General features: G+C 42.2%; 1 protein-coding gene across 6 annotated transcripts in view; it reads right to left on the bottom strand.

The window, feature by feature from the left end:
- PHACTR1 (phosphatase and actin regulator 1) overlaps positions 1 to 22471 on the bottom strand; it is a 697605-nt gene that overhangs the window by 105931 nt on the left and 569203 nt on the right. For 4 of the 6 annotated variants that reach the window (XM_049883909.1, XM_049883943.1, XM_049883933.1 and 1 more), the window contains 2 exons: positions 18633 to 18800; positions 16354 to 16560 (listed from right to left, as the gene is read on the bottom strand). In XM_049883909.1, coding sequence (XP_049739866.1) covers positions 16354 to 16560; positions 18633 to 18800 — 375 coding nt within the window. The remainder of the gene's footprint in view (positions 1 to 16353; positions 16561 to 18632; positions 18801 to 22471) is intronic. The other 2 variants (XM_049883923.1, XM_049883917.1) reach the window with 1 other exon arrangement.

The following is a 22471-nucleotide window of genomic DNA, read 5'->3' as shown; positions in this document are numbered from 1 at the left end:
AAGACCTTCCAGAACCTGTGATAGCACACACTTTACCTGCACTAGCAGCCGACTTTGTTTCAGAGACGCTTTCCAGAAGGACACATTTTTGTTTTTAAAAATGTTTGTTTTTGAACAAAAAAGCATTTTGTTTTTTCAATTTCCTCCTTTCAAGAACATCTGACAACAATACCTCATTGAGACGGAGATGCCTGGCAGTGGATGAGAGTCTGTCACAACCGGAGTCTCCTGGGCACGTCCCCCTTGCAGGGCAATTAAAATAGATTTTTGGGTGGCGGGGGGTTAAATGACACTTTATTCGCTACCAGGGAATTGCTGTCAAAGAGTCAACACTGTGGATGTCCTTATAATTACGGAACAAACACTCATTGATAGGATCAGTAAGTAACTCTTCTGTTAGAAATTATAAATCACCCGCATAAAAACACATTGTACTGCTTATTTTTGGAGAATGAAACTAGGCTGTCCCCTCAGGGAGAATGGGGGAGGAAAAGGCCATTCAATTGATAAAGGAGCTGCTGAACTTGAGCCTTCTTCAGCACTTGGGGAGGTAGAATTGACTCATTGGCAACTGGTTTCATTTTTTTCAACAGCAGCCGATTTGCTATTCCTGGGTGGTGTAAATGGTTAACATGCTTGGCTGCTAACCGAAAGGCTGGAGGTCCGAGTACACCCAGAGGCACTGTGGAAGGAAAGCCTGGTGATCTACTGTTGAAAAAGCAGCCATTTAAAAACGCTTTGGAGCAGAGCTCTGTCTTGACACACATAGGGTCACCATGAATCAGGGTCAACTCAGTGGCAACTAGTTCAAGACAGGCATAAAGGCAGGTGAGAAGGTCCAGAGATGCACAGCTGAAAGGAGCATGGATTCAAAAGTGGGGGTTAGGGATGGGAAGGACTGGTCCTTGTGAATATCTGAATCAAAATCACAGAGTTCTAAAGGTGAGTATAAACATGCTCATAGGACCTCATAACACTAGAACTAGAAGCCATAATCATGAAGCCTGAAAGAAGTAAATTTAAGTCATGTAAAAGAAAATGCTATACAGAGCACCTGAAATTCATACAGAACACTCTTTGTGAAGTGTAAATAAGCTAAGCTAGATCTGTTGACATTATCAAGGGAAATCAGGACGCTGCAGCTCCTCTGGGACCTTGCCTCTGTCTGATGATGACATCTATTACTTCTTGCACTTAGAGTGATGGCGGTGGCTGGTCTAACCTGCTGTAGTTGGTGTCTGTAAGGGCAGCCCATAGCCCCCTCAGATTCCTAGAGGTGTCTCTGAGACTGATGGCTGGGCCATCAGTATGACCCATGGGTGACTGTCATCTGCTAACCCTACTCTTCTAAGGGGCTGCTTTTCCACCGAGGTTACCACGTTTTCCTCAAACACTGCAGAACATGGGAGAATCACATTTCATTTATGGCAGGAAACATAAAAAAAAAAACCTGGAAACACAGAATTCAAGTTGGTGAAAATCTTGCTCAGTCTCCTTAAAGAAGCAAATACCCCGGCAAATGATTATCCAACTCCCCCTTAACCGCCTTCAGAGGCAGGGGCTTCTCTTCCTCACAAGGCTGCAGATTCCACTGCAGTATGGCCCTTCTCAGCTTCAGGCTGACGCTGGACATCCCCCAGGTACATTTAGGTCCAGTTGTAAACCCATCTGATACCATTATTATTCATCTCTTCCACTAGAACATCAAGAAGACATGCTTGGCCGAAAGCAATCAATCGCTGCTAAAAACACACAAAGATGCTCACTTCCTTCTACAAAGTTAAATCCCTCATCATGGCGTTCTAGGCTCTTCACAGTTCTGCTTCTATCCACTTTTACAGCCTGGTCTTTCACTTGTATCCCACAAGGATCCTACATTCTTGCTAAGCTAGACTGTTTGTATTTCTTGAACATAACGTGCCTTATCCTACTCCTGTGTCTTTGTGTATTCTGCTTCCTGTTTCAAAACAACCGCCTTCTCCAATCTCTTCCTGTTGAAACCTTAAATAGATAGACAGCTGCTTTTGAGTAGACTCCAACTCATGGCAACCTTACACACTACAGAACAAAACACTGCGGGGTCCTGCATCATTCCCATGATCACCATTAAGTTAGAATCTATCATTGCCGCTACTGCGCCAACTCATCTCACTGAGGACCTTGCCCTCACTGGTCCTCTACTTCACCAAACCTGACGTCCTCCTCTAGCGCCTGATCCCTCCTGATGATGTCTCCAAAGCAAGCCAGTCAGACATGTTCTGTTGTAGTCTGTAAGGTTTTCATTCGCTGGTATTTGGATGTAGATCACCAGGCCTTTCTTCTTTGTCTTAGTTGGGAGCTCACCTGAAACCTGCCCACCATGAGTGACACTGTTGGTATATGAAATACCAGGGTTATAGCTCCCAGCATCATAGCAACACATAAGCCACTATAGTACGACCAACTGACAGATGGGTGGTAGGTCAAAATTTATTTATTTTTTAAGGTCTAACTTAAATACGTCTTCCTTTATGACCCCTTTCCTGATATCTTCAAAAGGATTTGCTATTTGAATTTCTTGAAAGCCATGTTTGTACCCCCTCATGTTATACATTTTCTGTAGCTTATAACCGCCCATCACTCACAGGTCGAAGGCCTTTACATTTTTTGTAAATTATATCAGGGCATCTTGTAAACAGCAAACACTCAAAATTTAGGCGCTAAATGAATTAAATCCCCAAGCTAACAGGGCTACAAAAACAAACAAAAAAAAAGTTATTTTGCTATGATCTTGACCCTGATCATAGAGGCCAGAGCAAAGAGCCCCAATTCAAATATGTTTTTTTTTTTTAATAACTTTTATTAAGCTTCAAGTGAACGTTTACAAATCCAATCAGTCTGTCACATATAAGTTTACATACATCTCACTCCCTACTCCCACTTGCTCTCCCCCTCTTGAGTCAGCCCTTTCCGTCTCTCCTTTCTTGACAATTTTGCCGGCTTCCCTCTCTCTCTATCCTCCCATCCCCTCTCCAGACAAGAGTCGCTAACACAATCTCAAGTGTCCACCTGATATAATTAGCTCACTCTTCATCAGCGTCCCTCTCCCACCCGCTGACCAGTCCCTTTCATTTCTGATGAGTTGTCTTCGGGGATGGTTCCTGTCCTGTGTCAACTGAAGGTCTGGGGAGCATGGCCGCCGGGATTCCTCCAGTCTCAGTCAGACCACCAAGTTTGGTCTTTTTATGAGAATTTGGGGTCTGTATCCCACTGATCTCCTGCTCCCTCAGGGGTCCTCTGCTGTGCTCCCTGTCAGGGCAGTCATCGATTGTGGCCGGGCACCAACTAGTTCTTCTGGTCTCAGGATGATGTAGGTCTCTGGTTCATGTGGCCCTTTCTGTCTCTTGGGCTCTTAGTTGTCGTGTGGCCTTGGTGTTCTTCATTTTCCTTTGCTCCATGTGGGTTGAGACCAATTGCTGCATCTTAGATGACCGCTTGTTAGCATTTAAGACCCCAGACGCCACATTTCAAAGTGGGATGCAGAATGATTTCATAATAGAATTATTTTGCCAATTGACTTAGAAGTCCCCGCAAACCATGTTCCCCAGACCCCCGCGCTTGCTCTGCTGACCTTTGAAGCATTCATTTTATCCCGGAAACTTCTTTGCTTTTGGTCCAGTCCAATTGAGCTGACCTTCCATGTATTGAGTGTTGTCTTTCCCTTCACCTAAAGCAGTTCTTATCTACTGATTAATCAATAAAAAACCCTCTCCCACTCTCCCTCCCTCCCCCCCTCGTAACCACAAAAGTATGTGTTCTTCTCAGGTTTACTATTTCTCAAGATCTTATAATAGTGGTCTTATACAATATTTGTCCTTTTGCCTCTGACTCATTTCGCTCAGCATAATGCCTTCCAGGTTCCTCCATGTTATGAAATGTTTCAGAGATTCGTCACTGTTCTTTATCGATGCGTAGTATTCCATTGTGTGAATATACCACAATTTATTTACCCATTCATCCGTTGATGGACACCTTGGTTGCTTCCAACTTTTTGCTATTGTAAACAGAGCTGCAATAAACATGGGTGTGCATGTATCTGTTTGTATGAAGGCTCTTGTATCTCTAGGGTATATTCCTAGGAGTGGGATTTCTGGGTTGTATGGTAGTTCTATTTCTAACTGTTTAAGATAACGCCAGATAGATTTCCAAAGTGGTTGTACCATTTTACATTCCCACCAGCAGTGTATGAGAGTTCCAATCTCTCCGCAGCCTCTCCAACATTTATTATTTTGTGTTTTTTGGATTAATGCCAGCCTTGCTGGTGTGAGATGGAATCTCATCGTAGTTTTAATTTGCATTTCTCTAATGGCTAATGATCTAGAGCATTTTCTCATGTATCTGTTGGCTGCCTGAATATCTTCTTTAGTGAAATGTGTGTTCATATCCTTTGCCCACTTCTTGATTGGGTTGTTTGTCTTTTTGTGGTTGAGTTTTAACAGAATCATGTAGATTTTAGAGATCAGGCGCTGGTCGGAGATGTCATAGCTGAAAATTCTTTCCCAGTCTGTAGGTGGTCTTTTTACTCTTTTGGAGAAGTCTTTAGATGAGCATAGGTGTTTGATTTTTAGGAGCTCCCAGTTATCGGGTTTCTCTTCATCATTTTTGGTAATGTTTTGTATTCTGTTTATACCTTGCATTAGGGCTCCTAGGGTTGTCCCAATTTTTTCTTCCATGATCTTTATTGTTTTAGTCTTTATGTTTAGGTCTTTGATCCACTTGGAGTTAGTTTTTGTGCATGGTGTGAGGTATGGGTCCTGTTTCATTTTTTTGCAAAGGGATATCCAGTTATGCCAGCACCATTTGTTAAAAAGACTATCTTTTCCCCAGTTAATTGACACTGGTCCTTTGTCAAATATCAGCTGCTCATACGTGGATGGATCTATGTCTGGGTTCTCAATTCTGTTCCATTGGTCTATGTGTCTGTTGTTGTACCAATACCAGGCTGTTTTGACTACTGTGGCTGTATAATAGGTTCTGAAGTCAGGTAAGGTGAGGCCTCCCACTTTCTTCTTCTTTTTCAGTAGTGCTTTGCTTATCTGGGGGTTCTTTCCCTTCCATATGAAATTGGTGATTTGTTTCTCTATCCCCTTAAAATATGACATTGGAATTTGGATAGGAAGTGCGTTAAATGTATAGATGGCTTTTGGTAGAATAGACATTTTTACTATGTTAAGTCTTCCTATCCATGAGCAGGGTATGTTTTTCCACTTAAGTATGTCCTTTTGAATTTCTTGTAGTAGAACTTTGTAGTTTTCTTTATATAGGTCTTTTACATCCTTGGTAAGATTTATTCCTAAGTATCTTATCTTCTTGGGGGCTACTGTGAATGGTATTGATTTGGTTATTTCCTCTTCGGTGTTCTTTTTGTTGATGTAGAGGAATCCAAGTGATTTTTGTATGTTTATTTTATAACCTGAGACTCTGCCAAACTCTTCTATTAGTTTCAGTAGTTTTCTGGAGGATTCCTTAGGGTTTTCTGTGTATATAATCATGTCATCTGCAAATAGTGATAACTTTACTTCTTCCTTGCCAATCCGGATACCTTTTATTTCTTTGTCTAGCCTAATTGCCCTGGCTAAGACTTCCAACACGATGTTGAATAAGAGCGGTGATAAAGGGCATCCTTGTCTGGTTCCCGTTCTCAAGGGAAATGCTTTCAGGTTCTCTCCATTTAGAGTGATATTGGCTTTTGGCTTTGCATAGATGCCCTTTATTATGTTGAGGAATTTTCCTTCAATTCCTATTTTGGTAAGAGTTTTTATCATAAATGGGTGTTGGACTTTGTCAAATGCCTTTTCTGCATCAATTGATAAGATCATGTGGTTTTTGTCTTTTGTCTTATTTATGTGATGGATTACATTAATGTTTTTCTGATATTAAACCAGCCTTGCATACCTGGTATAAATCCCACTTGATCAGGGTGAATTATTTTTTTGATGTGTTGTTGGATTCTATTGGCTAGAATTTTGTTGAGGATTTTTGCATCAATGTTCATGAGGGATATAGGTCTATAATTTTCTTTTTTTGTAATGTCTTTACCTGGTTTTGGTATCAGGGAGATGGTGGCTTCATAGAATGAGTTGGGTAGTATTCCGTCATTTTCTATGCTTTGGAATACCTTTAGTAGTAGTGGTGTTAACTCTTCTCTGAAAGTTTGGTAGAACTCTGCAGTGAAGCCGTCCGGGCCAGGGCTTTTTTTGTTGGGAGTTTTTTGATTACCGTTTCAATCTCTTTTTTTGTTATGGGTCTATTTAGTTGTTCTACTTCTGAATGTGTTAGTTTAGGTAGGTAGTGTTTTTCCAGGAATTCATCCATTTCTTCTAGGTTTTCAAATTTGTTAGAGTACAATTTTTCATAATAATCTGAAATGATTCTTTTAATTTCATTTGGTTCTGTTGTGATGTGGTCCTTCTCAGTTCTTATTCGGGTTATTTGTTTCCTTTCCTGTATTTCTTTAGTCAGTCTAGCCAATGGTTTATCAATTTTGTTAATTTTTTCAAAGAACCAGCTTTTGGCTTTGTTAATTCTTTCAATTGTTTTTCTGTTCTCTAATTCATTTAGTTCAGCTCTAATTTTTATTATTTGGTTTCTTCTGGTGCCTGATGGATTCTTTTGTTGCTCACTTTCTATTTGTTCAAGTCGTAGGGACAGTTCTCTGATTTTGGCTCTTTCTTCTTTTTGTATGTGTGCATTTATTGATATAAATTGGCCTCTGAGCACTGCTTTTGCTGTGTCCCAGAGGTTTTGATAGGAAGTATTTTCATTCTCGTTGCTTTCTATGAATTTCCTTATTCCCTCCTTAATGTCTTCTATAACCCAGTCTTTTTTCAGAAGGGTGTTGTTCATTTTCCAAGTATTTGATTTCTTTTCCCTAGTTTTTCTGTTATTGATTTCTAGTTTTATTGCCTTGTGGTCTGAGAAGATACTTTGTAATATTTCGATGTTTTGGACTCTGCAAAGGTTTGTTTTATGACCTAATATGTGGTCTATTCTAGAGAATGTTCCATGTGCGCTAGAAAAAAAAGTATACTTTGCAGCAGTTGGGTGGAGAGTTCTGTATAAGTCAATGAGGTCAAGTTGGTTGATTGTTGTAATTAGATCTTCCGTGTCTCTATTGAGCTTCTTACTGGATGTCCTGTCCTTCTCCGAAAGTGGTGTGTTGAAGTCTCCTACTATAATTGTGGAGGTATCTATCTCGCTTTTCAATTCTGTTAAAATTTGATTTATGTATCTTGCAGCCCTGTCATTGGGTGCATAAATATTTAATATGGTTATGTCTTCCTGATCAATTGTCCCTTTTATCATTATATAGTGTCCTTCTTTATCCTTTGTGGTGGATTTAAGTCTAAAGTCTATTTTGTCAGAAATTAATATTGCCACTCCTCTTTTGCTTATTGTTTGCTTGATATACTTTTTTCCATCCTTTGAGTTTTAGTTTGTTTGTGTCTCTAAGTCTAAGGTGTGTCTCTTGTAGGCAGCATATAGATGGATCGTGTTTCTTTATCCAGTCTGTGACTCTCTGTCTCTTTATTGGTGCATTTAGTCCATTTACATTCAGGGTAATTACAGATAAATAAGTTTTTAGTGCTGTCATTTTGATGCCTTTTTATGTGTGTTGTTGACAATTTCATTTTTCCACATACTTTTTTGTGCTGAGGCGTTTTTCTTAGTAAATTGTGAGATCCTCATTTTCATAGTGCTTGACTTTATGTTAGTTGAGTTGTTACGTTTTTCTTGGTTTTTATCTTGAGTTAAAGAGTTGTTATACCTTTTTGTGGTTACCTTATTATTTACCCCTATTTTTCTAAGTAAAAACCTAACTTGTATTGTTCTATATCGCCTTGTATCACTCTCCATATGGCAGTTCAATGCCTCCTGTATTTAGTCCCTCTTTTTGATTATTGTGATCTTTTACCTATTAACTTCCATGATTCCCTGTTATGTGTATTTTTTTTTTTAATTAATCTTAATTTGTTTTTGTGATTTCCCTATTTGAGTTGATATCAGGACGTTCTGTTTTGTGACTTTGTGTTGTGCTGATGTCTGATATTATTGGTTCTCTGACCAAACAATATCCTTTAGTATTTTTTGTAGCTTTGGTTTGGTTTTCGCAAATTCTCTAAACTTGTGTTTGTCTGTAAATATCTTAATTTCGCCTTCATATTTCAGAGAGAGTTTTGCTGGATATATGATCCTTGGCTGGCAGTTTTTCTCCTTCAGTGTTCTGTATATGTGGTCCCATTCCCTTCTTGCCTGCATGGTTTCTGCTGAGTAGTCAGAACATATTCTTACTGATTCTCCCTTGAAGGAAACCTTTCTTTTCTCCCTGGCTGCTTTTAAAATTTTCTGTTTATCTTTGGTTTTGGTGAGTTTGATGATAATATGTCTTGGTGTTTTTCTTTTTGGATCAATCTTAAATGGGGTTCGATGAGCATCTTGGATAGATATCCTTTCGTCTTTCATAATGGCAGGGAAGTTTTCTGTCAGGAGTTCTTCAACTATTTTCTCTGTGTTTTCTGTCCCCCCTCCCTGTTCTGGGACTCCAATCACCCGCAGGTTATCCTTCTTGATAGAGTCCCACATAATTCTTAGGGTTTCTTCATTTTTTTAAATTCTTTTATCTGATTTTTTTTCAGCTATGTTGGTGTCGATTCCCTGGTCCTCCAGATGTCCTAGTCTGCATTCTAATTGCTCGAGTCTGCTCCTCTGAGTTCCTAGTGCGTTGTCTAATTCTGTTATTTTATTGTTAATCTTTTGGATTTCTACATGTTGTCTCTCTATGGATTCTTGCAACTTATTAATTTTTCCAGTATGTTCTTGAATAATCTTTTTGAGTTCTTCAACAGTTTTATCAGTGTGTTCCTTGGCTTTTTCTGCAGTTATCCTAATTTCATTTGTGATATCATTAAGCATTCTGTAAATTAGTTTTTTATATTCTGTATCTGATAATTCCAAGATTGTATCTTCATTTGGGAAAGATTTTGATTCTTTTGTTTGGGGGGTTGGAGAAGCTGTCATGGTCTGCTTCTTTAAGTGGTTTGATATGGATTGTTGTCTCCGGGCCATCACTGGGAAACTAGTTTTTCCAGAAAATCCGCTGCGTCCAGTCCAAATCCCTGCGGGATGGTTCCCCGGCTCGGATGCTGCTCTTTCTGCTCCAAGACCAGTCACTGCCTCCCGGGGACGTCTCCTACCGGCTGCGTCCCACGCCGCCCGTGGAACCGGCTGGTCCCCCTCCCGGGGTTAGTTCAGGGGGGTGGAGCCGCTCTCTGTGCTTGTGCCGTACCTGACTGGTACGCTGGCTCCAGGCTCTGGAAACAATCGCTGCTTCCCCGTATTAGTTCGTTCTTCGTCTCTAAATCTGTGCTTGTTGTTCAGGGTTCGTAGATTGTTATGTATGTGATCGATTCACTTGTTTTTCCGTGTCTTTGTTGTAAGAGGGATCCGAGGTAGCGTCTGCCTAGTCCGCCATCTTGGCTCTGCCCCCTCTCCACCTCAAATATGTTTTAATTAATCAATACAAAAAACAAAAACAAAAAAACCTGCTGCCACTGAGTCAATTCTGACCCACAGTGACGCTACAGGACGGAGTACAACTGCCCATAGGGTTTCCAAGAGTGGCTGGTGGATTCAAACTGCTGACCTTCTTAGGTTAGCAGCTAAGCTCTTACCCGCTGCGCCACCAGGGTTCCAATTAATCAATAGACAATCAGCAAACACACTAAGGAAAGAAATTCTGCATTTTGAGAAAAGAAAATCAAGAGCTGAAAAATACAGAGAAATGGGTATAAAAAATAAATTCAGGCAGCTGCCCTGTACCTTCAGGGTATCAGTACCATGAGGCTTCTGAGTTACTATTCATTCCTCCACTTAGAGGCACAGATACAGCTCAAGGTCACGGTGGTCTAACCTTCAGTTTTCTTGCACTGGCAGAGCAGACTACCAGCAGGGAAGGCTCAGGCAGGGGTAGATGATTCTATGAGGGTGGGAAGGAAGGATGAGAGAGGGGAACAAGAATGAGGATGGCAGGGAATGTTGGGCAGAAACAGGGACAGAGAGCAACAGAAAAACTTAATGACGTAGCGGAATGTGACCATGGAGCAGTGACAATGTCCACAAAACCAGAGAGACAGTCACAAACAGGAATACTGGTCTTGGTTTGACAAGCATGGATGGAAGGTTCTCATCAGACAGGCCTAAGTGCTGGGCTGAAAAATACCACGGGGTGTACGTGCTATTTGTCAGGTAAATTTGCAGTTGCAAATATTTGGTCATGCTGAAACTAGCAATCGACTAAGTTCTGATGATACAGTTCAGTTTCCTTGTATTTCAGGTTCTAAGGATAGTGCAAATAAGCCTTGGGCAGGTTCACATTATCAGAAGGACTTGCCTTTAAGGATCAGCAACAGTTTCCTTTCTTTGCTGAACTGTTAGTCTCTAACTGTGGCCAAATCTTTGCCATGTGATTTGCCCCCCAATTCTTGCTGTCTTCTGGTGTGTTCCTCCACATCCAACCCAACTGAGCTCAGGCCCTCCTCTTTAGATTACTATTTTTTTCTTCTCATTCTTTCTTTTTTTTAGTGTGCTAACAAAACATTCGCCATTTCAACAATCTTCGCATGTACAGTTCAGTGGAGAATATTATTTTTTAAAGACTGGATAATTTTTTGTCCTTGAGTTATAACAATGAAGGGGCAGAATTCTGCATTTCTTAAGTGAATTAAAACTTACAAAGCAAGAAGCCACAAAAGCTGGTAATTAAGTTCTCCTGGATTTTAGGACTAGGGCTTGTGTTGGAGGAGGTAGAAAATAATGGTTATACATGACGATTCTGGAGTCAGACAAAATGGGTTCAAGCCTATCTGTCACTTTCTAGCTATGTAACCAAAAGCAAGTCATTTTACTTCTCCAAATTTCATTTTCTTCTTATGGGAAAAGGTGATAATAGAGATGATACTATCGACCTCACAGAACAAAATGTACACTGTAAAGTTCCCAAGAAATGGCAGCTGTCATTACCATTCCCCAAGTGTGAAAATCAGTCTATGAAGTCCAGCTCCCATGGACTTGCACGGAGGACTCCCATGTCCCCCATCCAACAGGCACCTTTGGGTGCCTATCCCAGGTACCCTATATGCAGAAGGCATGCATTCATGCCATGTTTAACATTTGGCCTCTGGAACTAGCATGGCTGGAAAGGTGACTGATGGGGAAAAAAATAAATAAACCATGAGGACTCAGAAAGGTAGGAGACAGTGGTTTTGCCTTAATTTCCCTTTTCTTCTGGCGTCATTCATCATTCCAAGAACTATGCGTGTTAAGGCCCATCCACCTCAGAGCATATTCATTATGTAGCCAGCTCTGCTGGGCACTGAACTTCCAGAAAGGAAGGGAAGCTGATGGCCAACCACCACTGACCACTGTGCACGCTCTGCCAGGGAAGACAAGATCGGAGGATGACAGCAGAAGGAGAAAGATGTCTGGGGAGCAAGAGCTTCTCTCTACCTGGCTGAAGAAGAGAGAAATTTTCTAAGACAAATAGTCCTCCAAATGAATTGTGGTTTTCCTGATATCAGAGTGAAAGCAAGTGCTGAAGGAAAGATATTTCTGCATTTCTTTCTCTGATCATACTGAGACAGGGAAGAGATCAGTCTGGCTGAATTAAATAAAGGCTACATTTCAAGTCCCTGTGTGCTTGACCAGCTATAATTAGTCTCTGAATCTAAACCTAAGTACACACCACCATATAACTTTTGTTCCTCGCACCCAAAAACTACTTATAATTAACAAACGAAGTGCTTAGACAAGATAAGGGGCTACATTTCAAGGCCCTGTGTGCTTGACCAGCTACAAAATTACGGATAATCTTCCTGAGTTGTTTTTTCAAGGCCTCACCAGGTACAGAGCGTGTGTAGTAAAGTGTAGAAGGCCTATGGATGACCTTCCACATGAGACAAACATGAACAGGGACCCCCTTCCGGGGCTTGAACCAAGATCCAAAGGCACCATGCATGCACAACATCCCAGAATAAATCTTGTTCGACATCCCGGCAGCCTTTGTGACAGACTCCATCTTGGTTCCAGCAGCCTCCGCGAGGAAGTCCATCTCAAATTCTAACTGCCTGTGCATGTGATTTCCATAATCCCTCCCCTTCTCCTAGAAATCTCTACCCATCTAATGAATAAAGATAATGCTTTTTTCCCACCTAAGAACTCTTATAAGCCCTAGGAAATCCTTTGTCCAGTTGAGAGACTGGAAGCTAGCGTAGGTGGAAACCCCTCTCCCTCTCTCCCTCGCAAGCCTTTTATTCTGTCCCTAACAAACCTTTGTTCATGTGGAATCTCTGAGCCTCTCCTGGTCATTCGTGGTCAGAAGAAGGTAAGAACCTAAGCAGGGCTTAGTCCAGAGCTGGGAAGCCCTACCCTGTAACAATATGTCTGGAAGAAGTCCTACTTCAGGATGTTTCCTCCAGAATTTTTCCGGGTCAGTAACAACTATCACTCTCTACTAACCCTTCATGGTGTCTCTCTCACTGTCCTATTTTTCTTTCAAAAGAGTCAATAAAAAAAAAAAAAACATTGAGAACATACTAAAAGCGTTAAGTCTCACTTTACAAAACCAGTTGCCATTGAGTTGATTGTTATTCACAGTGGCCCCATGTATGTGGAACTACGCTCCACAGGGTTTTCAATGGCTGGTTTTTCAGAAATAGATTGCCAGGCCTTTCTTCTGAGGTACCTCTGGAACTTTTGGTTAGCAGCTGAGCACATTAACTATTGGTTAGCAGCTGAGCACATTAACTATTTTTACCAACCAGGGACTCTACCACTTGCCATTGAGTAGACTCCGACACATGAAGACCCCAGTTCTAGAATTCTTAGTTTACTAATTCTTTCTGATATGGCCCAGGTGTCTCTGGAGTAATTAGTAACAGAACAGGGTTACTGCAGCTGTCTCATGGTGATGCTGACTCATGACTGATTGCTCACTTACAAAAATTAAGCCAGTCTAAGTTTAAACTCTAAAGGATACTTCTAGACTCGTAGCCTACAGACATCTCTACCTGTCCGGTCTTTATCATGTTTAAGAGGTACACTATGGTAAGGATATTAGACTTATATATTTTTATCTATTGACCCAGGCTATGTGGGCATGCTGTTAACCAAAAGGTTGGCAGTTCGAATCCACCAGGTGCTCCTTGGAAACCCTATGGGGCAGTTCTACTCTGTCCTGTAGGGTCACTATGAGTCAGAATTGACTCGATGGCAATGGTGGAGGGTGGTGTGGACATGAGGTTCACCGATAATGGCCTACTCTCCTTGGGAAAGGGCCAGTGAAGACACATAGATTGGGCTAATTAAGGTATCTTTAGTCCCTGCGTATATCAAAAAAGTCAGGTGGATACCAGGCTACCCAAGCTCCAGGGTTCACAGCTAAAGCTCAAGTTGCCTCCATTAATCAGATAATTAAGATAAATTAGTGGGTGCTGTTAGTTAAGGAATTCTGTCAATTCTTCTTTTAGAATGTCTTATCCACTGGCCCATACTCTCTCTTCCAAGACACTGCTATGGCCAGAGGTGGGTGAAGTCATACTGGAATGACTGGAACAGCCTTGTAAGTAGTCTCTCTGACTCAAAAACAGTTCAATTTAACTCCAGAGGGGGCTGTGGCATACAGTGCTAGGGCCGGCCCCCGATTTAACTCTAGAGGGGGCTGGGGCATACAGTGCGTACGGCTGGCCCCCGTGGCTTCCCTGACAGACCTCTGGTCTTCTCCTCTTTCTGCTCATCCTACACGATGACACAGGAAGAGATTTTAAAGGCTAGGCTTCATCATATGATTCCCCTGCTCAAAAACTTTCCAAGGCTTTGTACTGCCTAGGGAATAAAATCTAAATCCTCATACGCCCCACCTAGTCAACCCACTCTCTGAGGACATCCCGAAAAGAGCCCTCCACCCCAGCTCAGCCACCTCCTCACTGACCCAAACCATGCCATCCTCATCATCCCCTCTAAGCCTCCGTCCAGATATTCTTTCCTGGAATGCCCTTCCCTTGTTTCTTGATAAGCGCCATTCACACTTTAGGGACCGCTCATGTTCAGCCTTCTCCAGTAACTTCTATCAGACTGCATTAACTACAAGTGCTATTCTGTACAGTATTTCTCTTGGCACTAGATTATTTATACATATATATATTTTATAAAACTCATATATTGTGTCCCTTTTGATATCTGGAAACTCTGGTGGTGTAATGGTTAAATGCTATCGCTGCTAACCAAAAGGCTGGCAGTTCGAATCCACCAGGCGCTCCCGGGAAACTCTACAGGGCAGTTCTATTCTGTTCTGTAGGGCTGCTGTGAGTTGGAATCGACTCGACGGCAAAGTGTTTGGTTGGTTTTCTCTGATACCTAGCACAGTATTCAGCCTATCAAAACCAAAAAAACCAAACCAGTTGCCGTCGGCTCTGACTCACGGTGACCCCATGTGTGCAAAGTAGATCTGCTCCACAGGGTTTTCAAAGCTGTGACCTTTTGGAAGCAGATTGGCAAGCCTTTCTTCTCACGTGTCTCTAGGTGAGTTTGAACTGGCAACCTTTTGGTTAACAGTCAAGCACTTAACTGTTGGTGCCACCCAGAGACCCCTTCCGCCTGTAGATGTATTGAATAAATGCATATTGCTTGTGGAGGTGTATTTTGCAATATTTAATCTTTCTCAAGAGAAAACTGGCATCGAATCCTTACAAAGAACACACGCTTTGACTCAATAAATTAGGGAAATACTTCAGGAATCAATTAGGGGAAAACGAGAGATTCTTATAAAGATATATATACATGGATGTTCGCAGCTCTGTTTTTTACCATAGAGAATATAGACAAACCCTACGGGATCAATCAGGTAACTCTGGATCTGTACCAAGCAGCTAATAAAATCACGTTGTGGAATATTTAATGACGGGAGAATTAGTTCACCAGATACCACTAAGTGCAAAAAGCTGGTGATAAGACAATATGTAGAGCAATATTAATTTTTTATGACATAGATACAGATGGATGGAGGGATGGACGGATGCGTGGATGGGTGGTGGGTGGAGAGTGGGGAGACAGTATCTCTTCCCAATGCTTTTTTCCCTTTGCGCTGTTCTATGAATTTAAATTTTGGGAACTGAACTAAAATGTTATCAATGTGTTGAATAGTTCCTTTAAATGGAAATTTGCTCTTTGAAATCACAAAGTCGGACTAGGGCGGATGTATTTATTAATAGCTGGACACTACCCTAGGTCTAAACTGGATTCTAACAAAATTCAGCCCACGTGAGAGACATCCTGCATTATGGAAAGAAGATTCAGTGAACTGGGAGGAGCTGGGAAACAGGGTTTCATCTTGGTTTTGCTGCAAAATTCCTGCCAGCCTTGGAAAAGACACTTTTCCTGAACCTCAGTTTTTCTATCTACAGAACAGGTGAATATTCTTCCCTACCTTCACCCTCGTTACACCTTACAAAACTGTTAGAGAGATCAATCATATCCTGCTTGTAAAAATACCAAAGAGTGTAAAAAGGCAGTTGCCCAGTTTCAGGTGGGATTACTTTACTGAGGTTGGAGAAACAATGCTCAGAAAGATGTTTAAACCTTACATCACACAGTGGTATCTGATTCACCTGCTAGTAAACAGCTAAATGGAATTCCACTGCGTGCCAAATTCAGTAATTGTGGGTCTATTCACTAAGTAACACTTTAAAAAAAATAAATAAGAGTAAAAAAATCATTTTAGGTCAATGTTCCTGAGTTTATTCTTTTAAAAACATATTTCCCACAATACTTCACAGATACCTGTTTTTTGCTTTTTTTTTTAAAGAACAAGTAGCACCCAAATGAATTTTAACTGAAGAAACATACTGGCTTTCGATCAATACTTTAAAGACAAAATACGTAAGTAAAAGCCTTGACAAACTCATTTTGAAGGATACAAGGTGCTACTCTTTATCTTTGCAAAGATTTTGAAGTTAAATCAAACTCACTTAGATTGGCATATAATGTTCAGTTAGTCACAGAAATACAGATGCACATATTTACAAATACACACAACTGAAGGCTCTTAGCAGAGGACTGCTAAGTGTATATCGAGTGTTTCTAAAATGACACAAACCACAGAAACCCAGATCACAAATGTGTGTACCAAGATGCACAAGGAGACACCCCGACACCCGAGAGAGCGACCTCCCAAGAGAGGCACACTCAGATCAAAAGCTGAAAAGGCAAGCATCATCCCTTGAAGGGAAGGAGGGGCCCCACGTCCTCAGAGCTGTGACTCACCTGTTAAGTGGTTGGCAATCCTGGCAATGGGTTTGGGAGGCAGGGCGGGGGGTTGCTTGAGAAGGGACAGCTGCTTCACTGGGGTCTCCTCATGGTCTCCAGAGAAAGCAGCAGGTTTTTTTGGGGGCAGTAGCAGGACTGGTTTGGCTGAAGGATCTTGGGACAGGAGGGCTCCAGACTCACCGGCAGAGGGACTCTCTTCAGACACTGAGGGCACAACCACATGACACACAGGAGACATTACACAAACAGCAGTGTGGCTGCCAGCCTGACCAGGAAGGGAGCACACGACAGGGATGCTGGCAGGCAATGCCGCTGGGGCGCCTACCACTCCACGTGCTCACAGACGTGTCAAAGGTAGAGTGGACACCAGAAATCCAATAGAGACAGAGAGGGGGGTGGATAGACATGGGGAGGCAAAGGGAAAGAAATGGGAGGAGGGAAAAGACAGAGAGAAGACAAAAAAAGGACATTTGCTCAAAACCATCACAATGTCAAGCTTGGCGTTTGTAATGCACACATTCTTTGATGCTGTAAAACGTGACTTATGACCCAGCAACGATCAACAAGATGCAAATGTAGTAGATCAAGGATGGAGAGCCAGCCCCCTCTAAGCCGAACCAGAACCAGACGCTGGCACCTTCGCCTGGGCCGGCCTGCCCTTTCCCAGGGAGGGAGAGAGAGTGGATTTGGGGGTTGGAGTTTGCCCATTGGGTCTTGCTCTCTGTGGTTCTAGAACACCAGGTAATGATGACTGCCCAGAAGGCTAGCACTCAGCTGCATGCCACACGCCTCTGATGGCTGCTCCTCCTGGTTCAACAGCACTCAGCACTCGGCAGCAGTCTCTTGGTCAGTAATCTTCCCTCCCAGCTCCTATGAACTTTGAACAGGCGAAAGGTGTTTCAAACCAACACCTTTCATGTCCCCCTTTCCTCTTGCCTCTTGCTCCCCACAATTGTGGTTTGCTTGTCTTCATTCTCCCCATTTCTCTTTGCTCTGCATTGAGCCCGACTTTTTCTTTCCCCATAGGGCACCCCTGGTGGCTTCAGTAAGAGACGTCACAGGGAGGTGGCACACACCTTACTACTGTGCTCCAGCCTGGGCCGATGACAGAGTGAAGCCCTGGGACTTCACTGGCATGACAGATTTCACTATAACAGGCAAATCCATCTCTTTGCAATGTCACGAGAAAGGTTGGATAAAACAAAACAAAACAAAAAACAATTCACTACTTTAGCTGGAAAAAATCCCCTGGGGGAGAAAAACGTAACTCAATTGCACAGGCTCCTGCTTTTTATCACTGCTGCAATGAGAATGCCTGTAGGTGACTCCTCCCTCCCCGGCTCTCTCCTTCCTTCCTAATCTAGGTAGCAGTGCTCCTGGCAGCCTCAAAGCCTGGGTAATCGTCCTCATGAGCACTCAATTCTCCCCCTGTCTCAAGGGGCACTATTATTATCAGTGTTTGACACCCTGATGGAGCAATGACTCACCGCGTCCCAAAGCGCAGCCTTGGAATTAACTTGTGACACACCATCTCTCCTTTCCTCCTATGGGAGCTCCTGCTGACGTGGATTTTGTGCACAGTTGGGGAAAGGAGATGCCTTCTCTACCCAAGAGGTCCCTTCCCCAGACCCATCTCCTCACAGCACCTACCAACTCCTCACTGGCTGCAGGGAGGGACCCGTCTTCTGGCTAACGAGGACCACCCTACAAACCTGACAGAATGCGTGTTGGCCACTCAGACGACTTTGGACCAGTCAGGTGACATCAGCAATCATCTATAGGTAGAATACAACTTAGCCAGTAATTACTACTGGTAATTAGTGGGGTGAGGATTAAGGGGCCTGCCCGGGGCCTTTCTAACAGATGAATCAGACAGGTACCATACAGAAGCTCAAGATTATTTAGCTCTATCTTAACCAAAATGAGTGTTAGAAAATAAAAGAAATGGCGTTTTAAATCAATATTACAAACAAGGCACATCTTTAAAGAGATTAAGGTTATTAAAAGAAAAAAACCCGTATGTACAATAAATGTAAATATCCTCCATATGCAGAGGGGAAATTGATGCTAAAATAAAAGACTGCGGTTGTTGAGAATTATAAAAATACACACATCCTCCTTATGTTTTGTACTCAGTATATTCTGACTGGTCAATTTCATCTGCACTTCCAGGTCCTTATGCTCAGGATGGGCCAAAATAGAACCCCAAGTCCAGCCAGATGGAAGGTCCCCGATGGCGCAGTCTGGGGACCCACTTGACGCTGTGGGGGCATTACCTGTCCCGTCCATGATGTCTGAAGGTTGGAGCACCTCATATGAGCAGGGATCCCTGGGCATGGGGACCGGCTCCATTTCGGACAGCGCAGGCAGAGACAGCTGGCTGGAGCTCAGGGACTGCCCGTTTTCCAGGGAGTCGTCTTCAGTGGATATGGAGAGCTCCCCATCTGTCAGGGACAAGGAGATTGCTGAGTTAGACCATGACTGCCCACCAGGAAAAGCAGCCCCATCCAGCCTGCAGACCGAGGGCAGACACTTTTGAGCAATCTTTATCAAGGTCAGTATCTGAGGTCTACATTGTGGTCTTACGCTTTTAATGACATTTATTTTATCTGTAGAGATGGGGCGGGGCATGTAACCACCAGCTATTTTCCTGCTTTCTCTTGACCCGTCTAACCACAGTCTACCACGTTTTGTACGCACTTTTTAAAACGAAGATGAATTAAGACTAATTTTTCTTTATAATTTTTGAAAACTTGGAAAAACTGAGCAGGTCTCAGAGACCGGAAAACCAGATCAAGAATTCTTACTTTAGGGCTTCATGTCACTCAACATCACCAAAAAACCCAGGAAAAACTCCAAGAGCCTAGGAAAAAAAAAAAAAACTTCATCCTGTCCTCTGTTTATGGCGTCCCTGGGTGGTGCAAATGGCAACAGGCTCAGCTGCTAACCAAAAGGTTGGAGGGAGGTTCGAGTCTACACAGAGGAGCCTCAGAAGAAGGGCCTGGCGATCTACATCTGAAAGATGACAACCATTGAAAACCCTGTGGAACGCTGTTTTACTCTGACACATATGGGGTCGCCATGAGTCAGAACCAACTCAACAGCAACTGGTTTGGTTTTTGGTGCTCTGGCACTGGGTTTGTTTATGTCCACCTGAGCCCGATTTCTCTAGGTGGATCAGCTGTGGGAAGGCTCTAAGCTCCAAGGTGCAGCAGCCCAAGGCTGGCTTGGAAGTAAGGATTCTCAGCAATGACCACGAATCACACTGCGTGTGCAGGCTTTGATCTTGCTTACAACTCAGGGAAACCTGGGACAGCTAGTTAATAGCATGGCGGAGGATCAAAGGCTTCTCTACAATGGCTGTTTGTTAAATCAAATTCCTCCAGTATGATTTAACCCTAGCTCAGGGGAGTCCTAGATAATAAGACATTAAAGTCAAATTAATTTTTAAAGAGGACTGAAAGCTGTTCAGATAAGATAAATAAACACCCAGATGAAAAACTCTACGTTATGCCTAGTCAGAAACACAGAAAGCAGCGGCGAAGCAACTGCCTTACTCAAAACCTGAAGACGACAACTTACTTGTGGAAATAAAGCAGTGAAATGACACCAACGTTAGTCTTGGATAAATAATTGTTTACTTTCACTCTGCACTCCCATGGTTTTGATTTTATACATCAATGATATACGGAAGCAAGAAGTCCTCCACCTCCTCCCTATCAGTCCTCCCTTTCCCGTTAGAATTTGTGAAATGTATGTTCAACAGAACCAGTTAACCAGCTGCTGTCGAGTTGATTCCCACTCGTGTGTCAGAGTAGGACTGTGCTCCACAGGGTTTTCAATGGGTGATTTTTTCAGAAGTAGATCACCAGGCCTTTCTTCCGAGGTGCCTCTGGGTAGACTAGAACCTCCAACTTTTCAGTTAGCAGTCAAGTGCACTAACCGTCTGCACCACCCAGGGTCTCCCGAGGTTCAACACAGTAACCTACCAACCGACAGGCTTTAGACAGCATATGGTTCAAGGAAATATATTTGACCTAAATCTTCTATAAACATGGAAAAAATATATATAATAAACGCAATAAAACCATCTGAAGCAGACAATATAAAGCATTGGCACTTGAGGATTTTGTTTTTTTTTTCTTTCCATTTGGCCTTTTGGTATCCCCCAAATGGTAGTAGTAGTAAGTTATTATCATTATGATGAACAATATTATTATTAAACCCATTGCCATAATATTATTAGTCCTCATTAATAAGAGCACAGGAGTGAGCAGACTCTAATGCCACTGCTATGGAAATCGCACAGCTGAGCTGGGAGCTTTCAGGTCGGGAAGGGCTGTGATGTGGTGCTAAGGTACAACCATCTCACGCCGGATGGTCCCTAGTCCTCTTAACACGCTTTCATTTAGCACGTTCACACTGACTCCGGGGGAAGGAGCTTTGCCTGACGTTCCCAGTTGGTAGAATAAGGACGCAGCAGCTGTTCAGTTTAGTACTTCTCTAGGAAACCAACTTTGATTCTTGATGTCCGAGTATAATAAAAATACTGGACAAGACAACTGAGGAGGAGACGGTCTCGGTGCTACTGCCACGTTCCGCCTCTTTAGGGCAAAGATGCAATTGAATGGTTTGTTACCAGATGTTCTATCAATTAGAAGTGCCATAGAAGCAACATCAGAGAAAAAACAAAACAAAAACAATTGCAGTGGATTACTTTAGACTCCATGAATCTTGGTTTTAGCACTAGAGGCAGTAACAGAGAAGCAGTATTACTCACTCGTCTTTTTAAAATTTATTGATTTTGTTGTTGTTGAGAATATACACGGCAAAACATACACCAGTTCAACCATTTCTACCTGTGCAATTCATTGATTACATTCTTCGAATTGCACTCACTCCTCTTCAGTCTCAAAAGTTTCCCTCCCTATGGATTAAAAGTACCTTTGCTAACTCACAAAGGCCCAAACCACCTCAGAAAGAAAATAAACCTGGGAATTTCACTGTCATAACTTCTAACTATGAATCTCCCATTGAAAAAGTAAAAAAGGGAGAAAAAGGAATAAGACACTGATCATATCACTACCTGAACAGAAACAATTTCTTTCTCTGCACATGTTTTTACATAGTTCTACTATGGAAACTCTGGTGGCATAGTGGTTAAGAGCGATGGCTGCTAACTAAAAGGACAGCAGTTCAAATGCACCAGATGCTCCTTGGAAACTCTATGGGGCAGTTCTACTCTGTCCTATAGGGACGCAATCAGTTGGGATCGACTCGACGGCAGTGGGTTTGGTTTGGTTTTTTTTGGTAATCCTACTATGAGACCCTGGTGGTGTAGTGGTTAAGAGTTTGGCTGCTAACCAAAAGGTTGGCAGTTCGAATCTACCAAGCACTCCTTGGGAACTCTATGGAGCAGTTCTACTATGCCCTATAGGGTCACTATGAGTCAGAATTGACTTGACAGCAACGGGTTTGGTTTTTTTTTTGTTGTTGTTTAATTCTACCATGTACCAAATTTTGTGTCTTGCTGTTTTTTTACTTTTCATGTTCAGCAATATAGTTTTTGTAACTATCATCTTAATGACTAAACTGGATGGATATATAGATGGTAATTTATCAATCTCCCTAAGGTTGGTCACAAAATTAATTTCCAATGTTTTATGCTATCATGAAAAAATTATGATCATCCTCCTGTATAAAGCTTTTTCTGCAATTAACGTTTTTCCTCCTTTAGAATAAAAAATACATTCCTATAAATACGGTGTATGTATATTAATATTTTAATGTCTAGTGATGCATATCTGGATTTTGTGAAATTGTCTTCCTAAAGGGTTTTTCTTTTAACACTGTCTGTTACCAGCAATGCACAGTCCATGCAAACGGCTGTTGGCCATTTCTTCAGCATTACCATCAGCATTGATAATCCTGTTTCATCCATCCATCCGTCAGTCTGTCCGTCCATCCGTCTGTCCATCCATCCATCCATCCCCCACATCCATATGTATATACATATGTAGTAAAATAAAACAGTTCAATAGGTATGACAACTTCATTATTAATATCATTTATGACCAAGAGGGTTGTGACAAGAGTGAAGGCCATTTTATTTGGA

This window comes from Elephas maximus, chromosome 1 (assembly GCF_024166365.1).
Source record: "Elephas maximus indicus isolate mEleMax1 chromosome 1, mEleMax1 primary haplotype, whole genome shotgun sequence".
In the NCBI taxonomy this organism is placed as follows: Eukaryota; Metazoa; Chordata; class Mammalia; order Proboscidea; family Elephantidae; genus Elephas; species Elephas maximus.
Note: the sequence above shows the minus strand (reverse complement) of the source record. Positions and strands in the feature narration are given on the sequence as shown.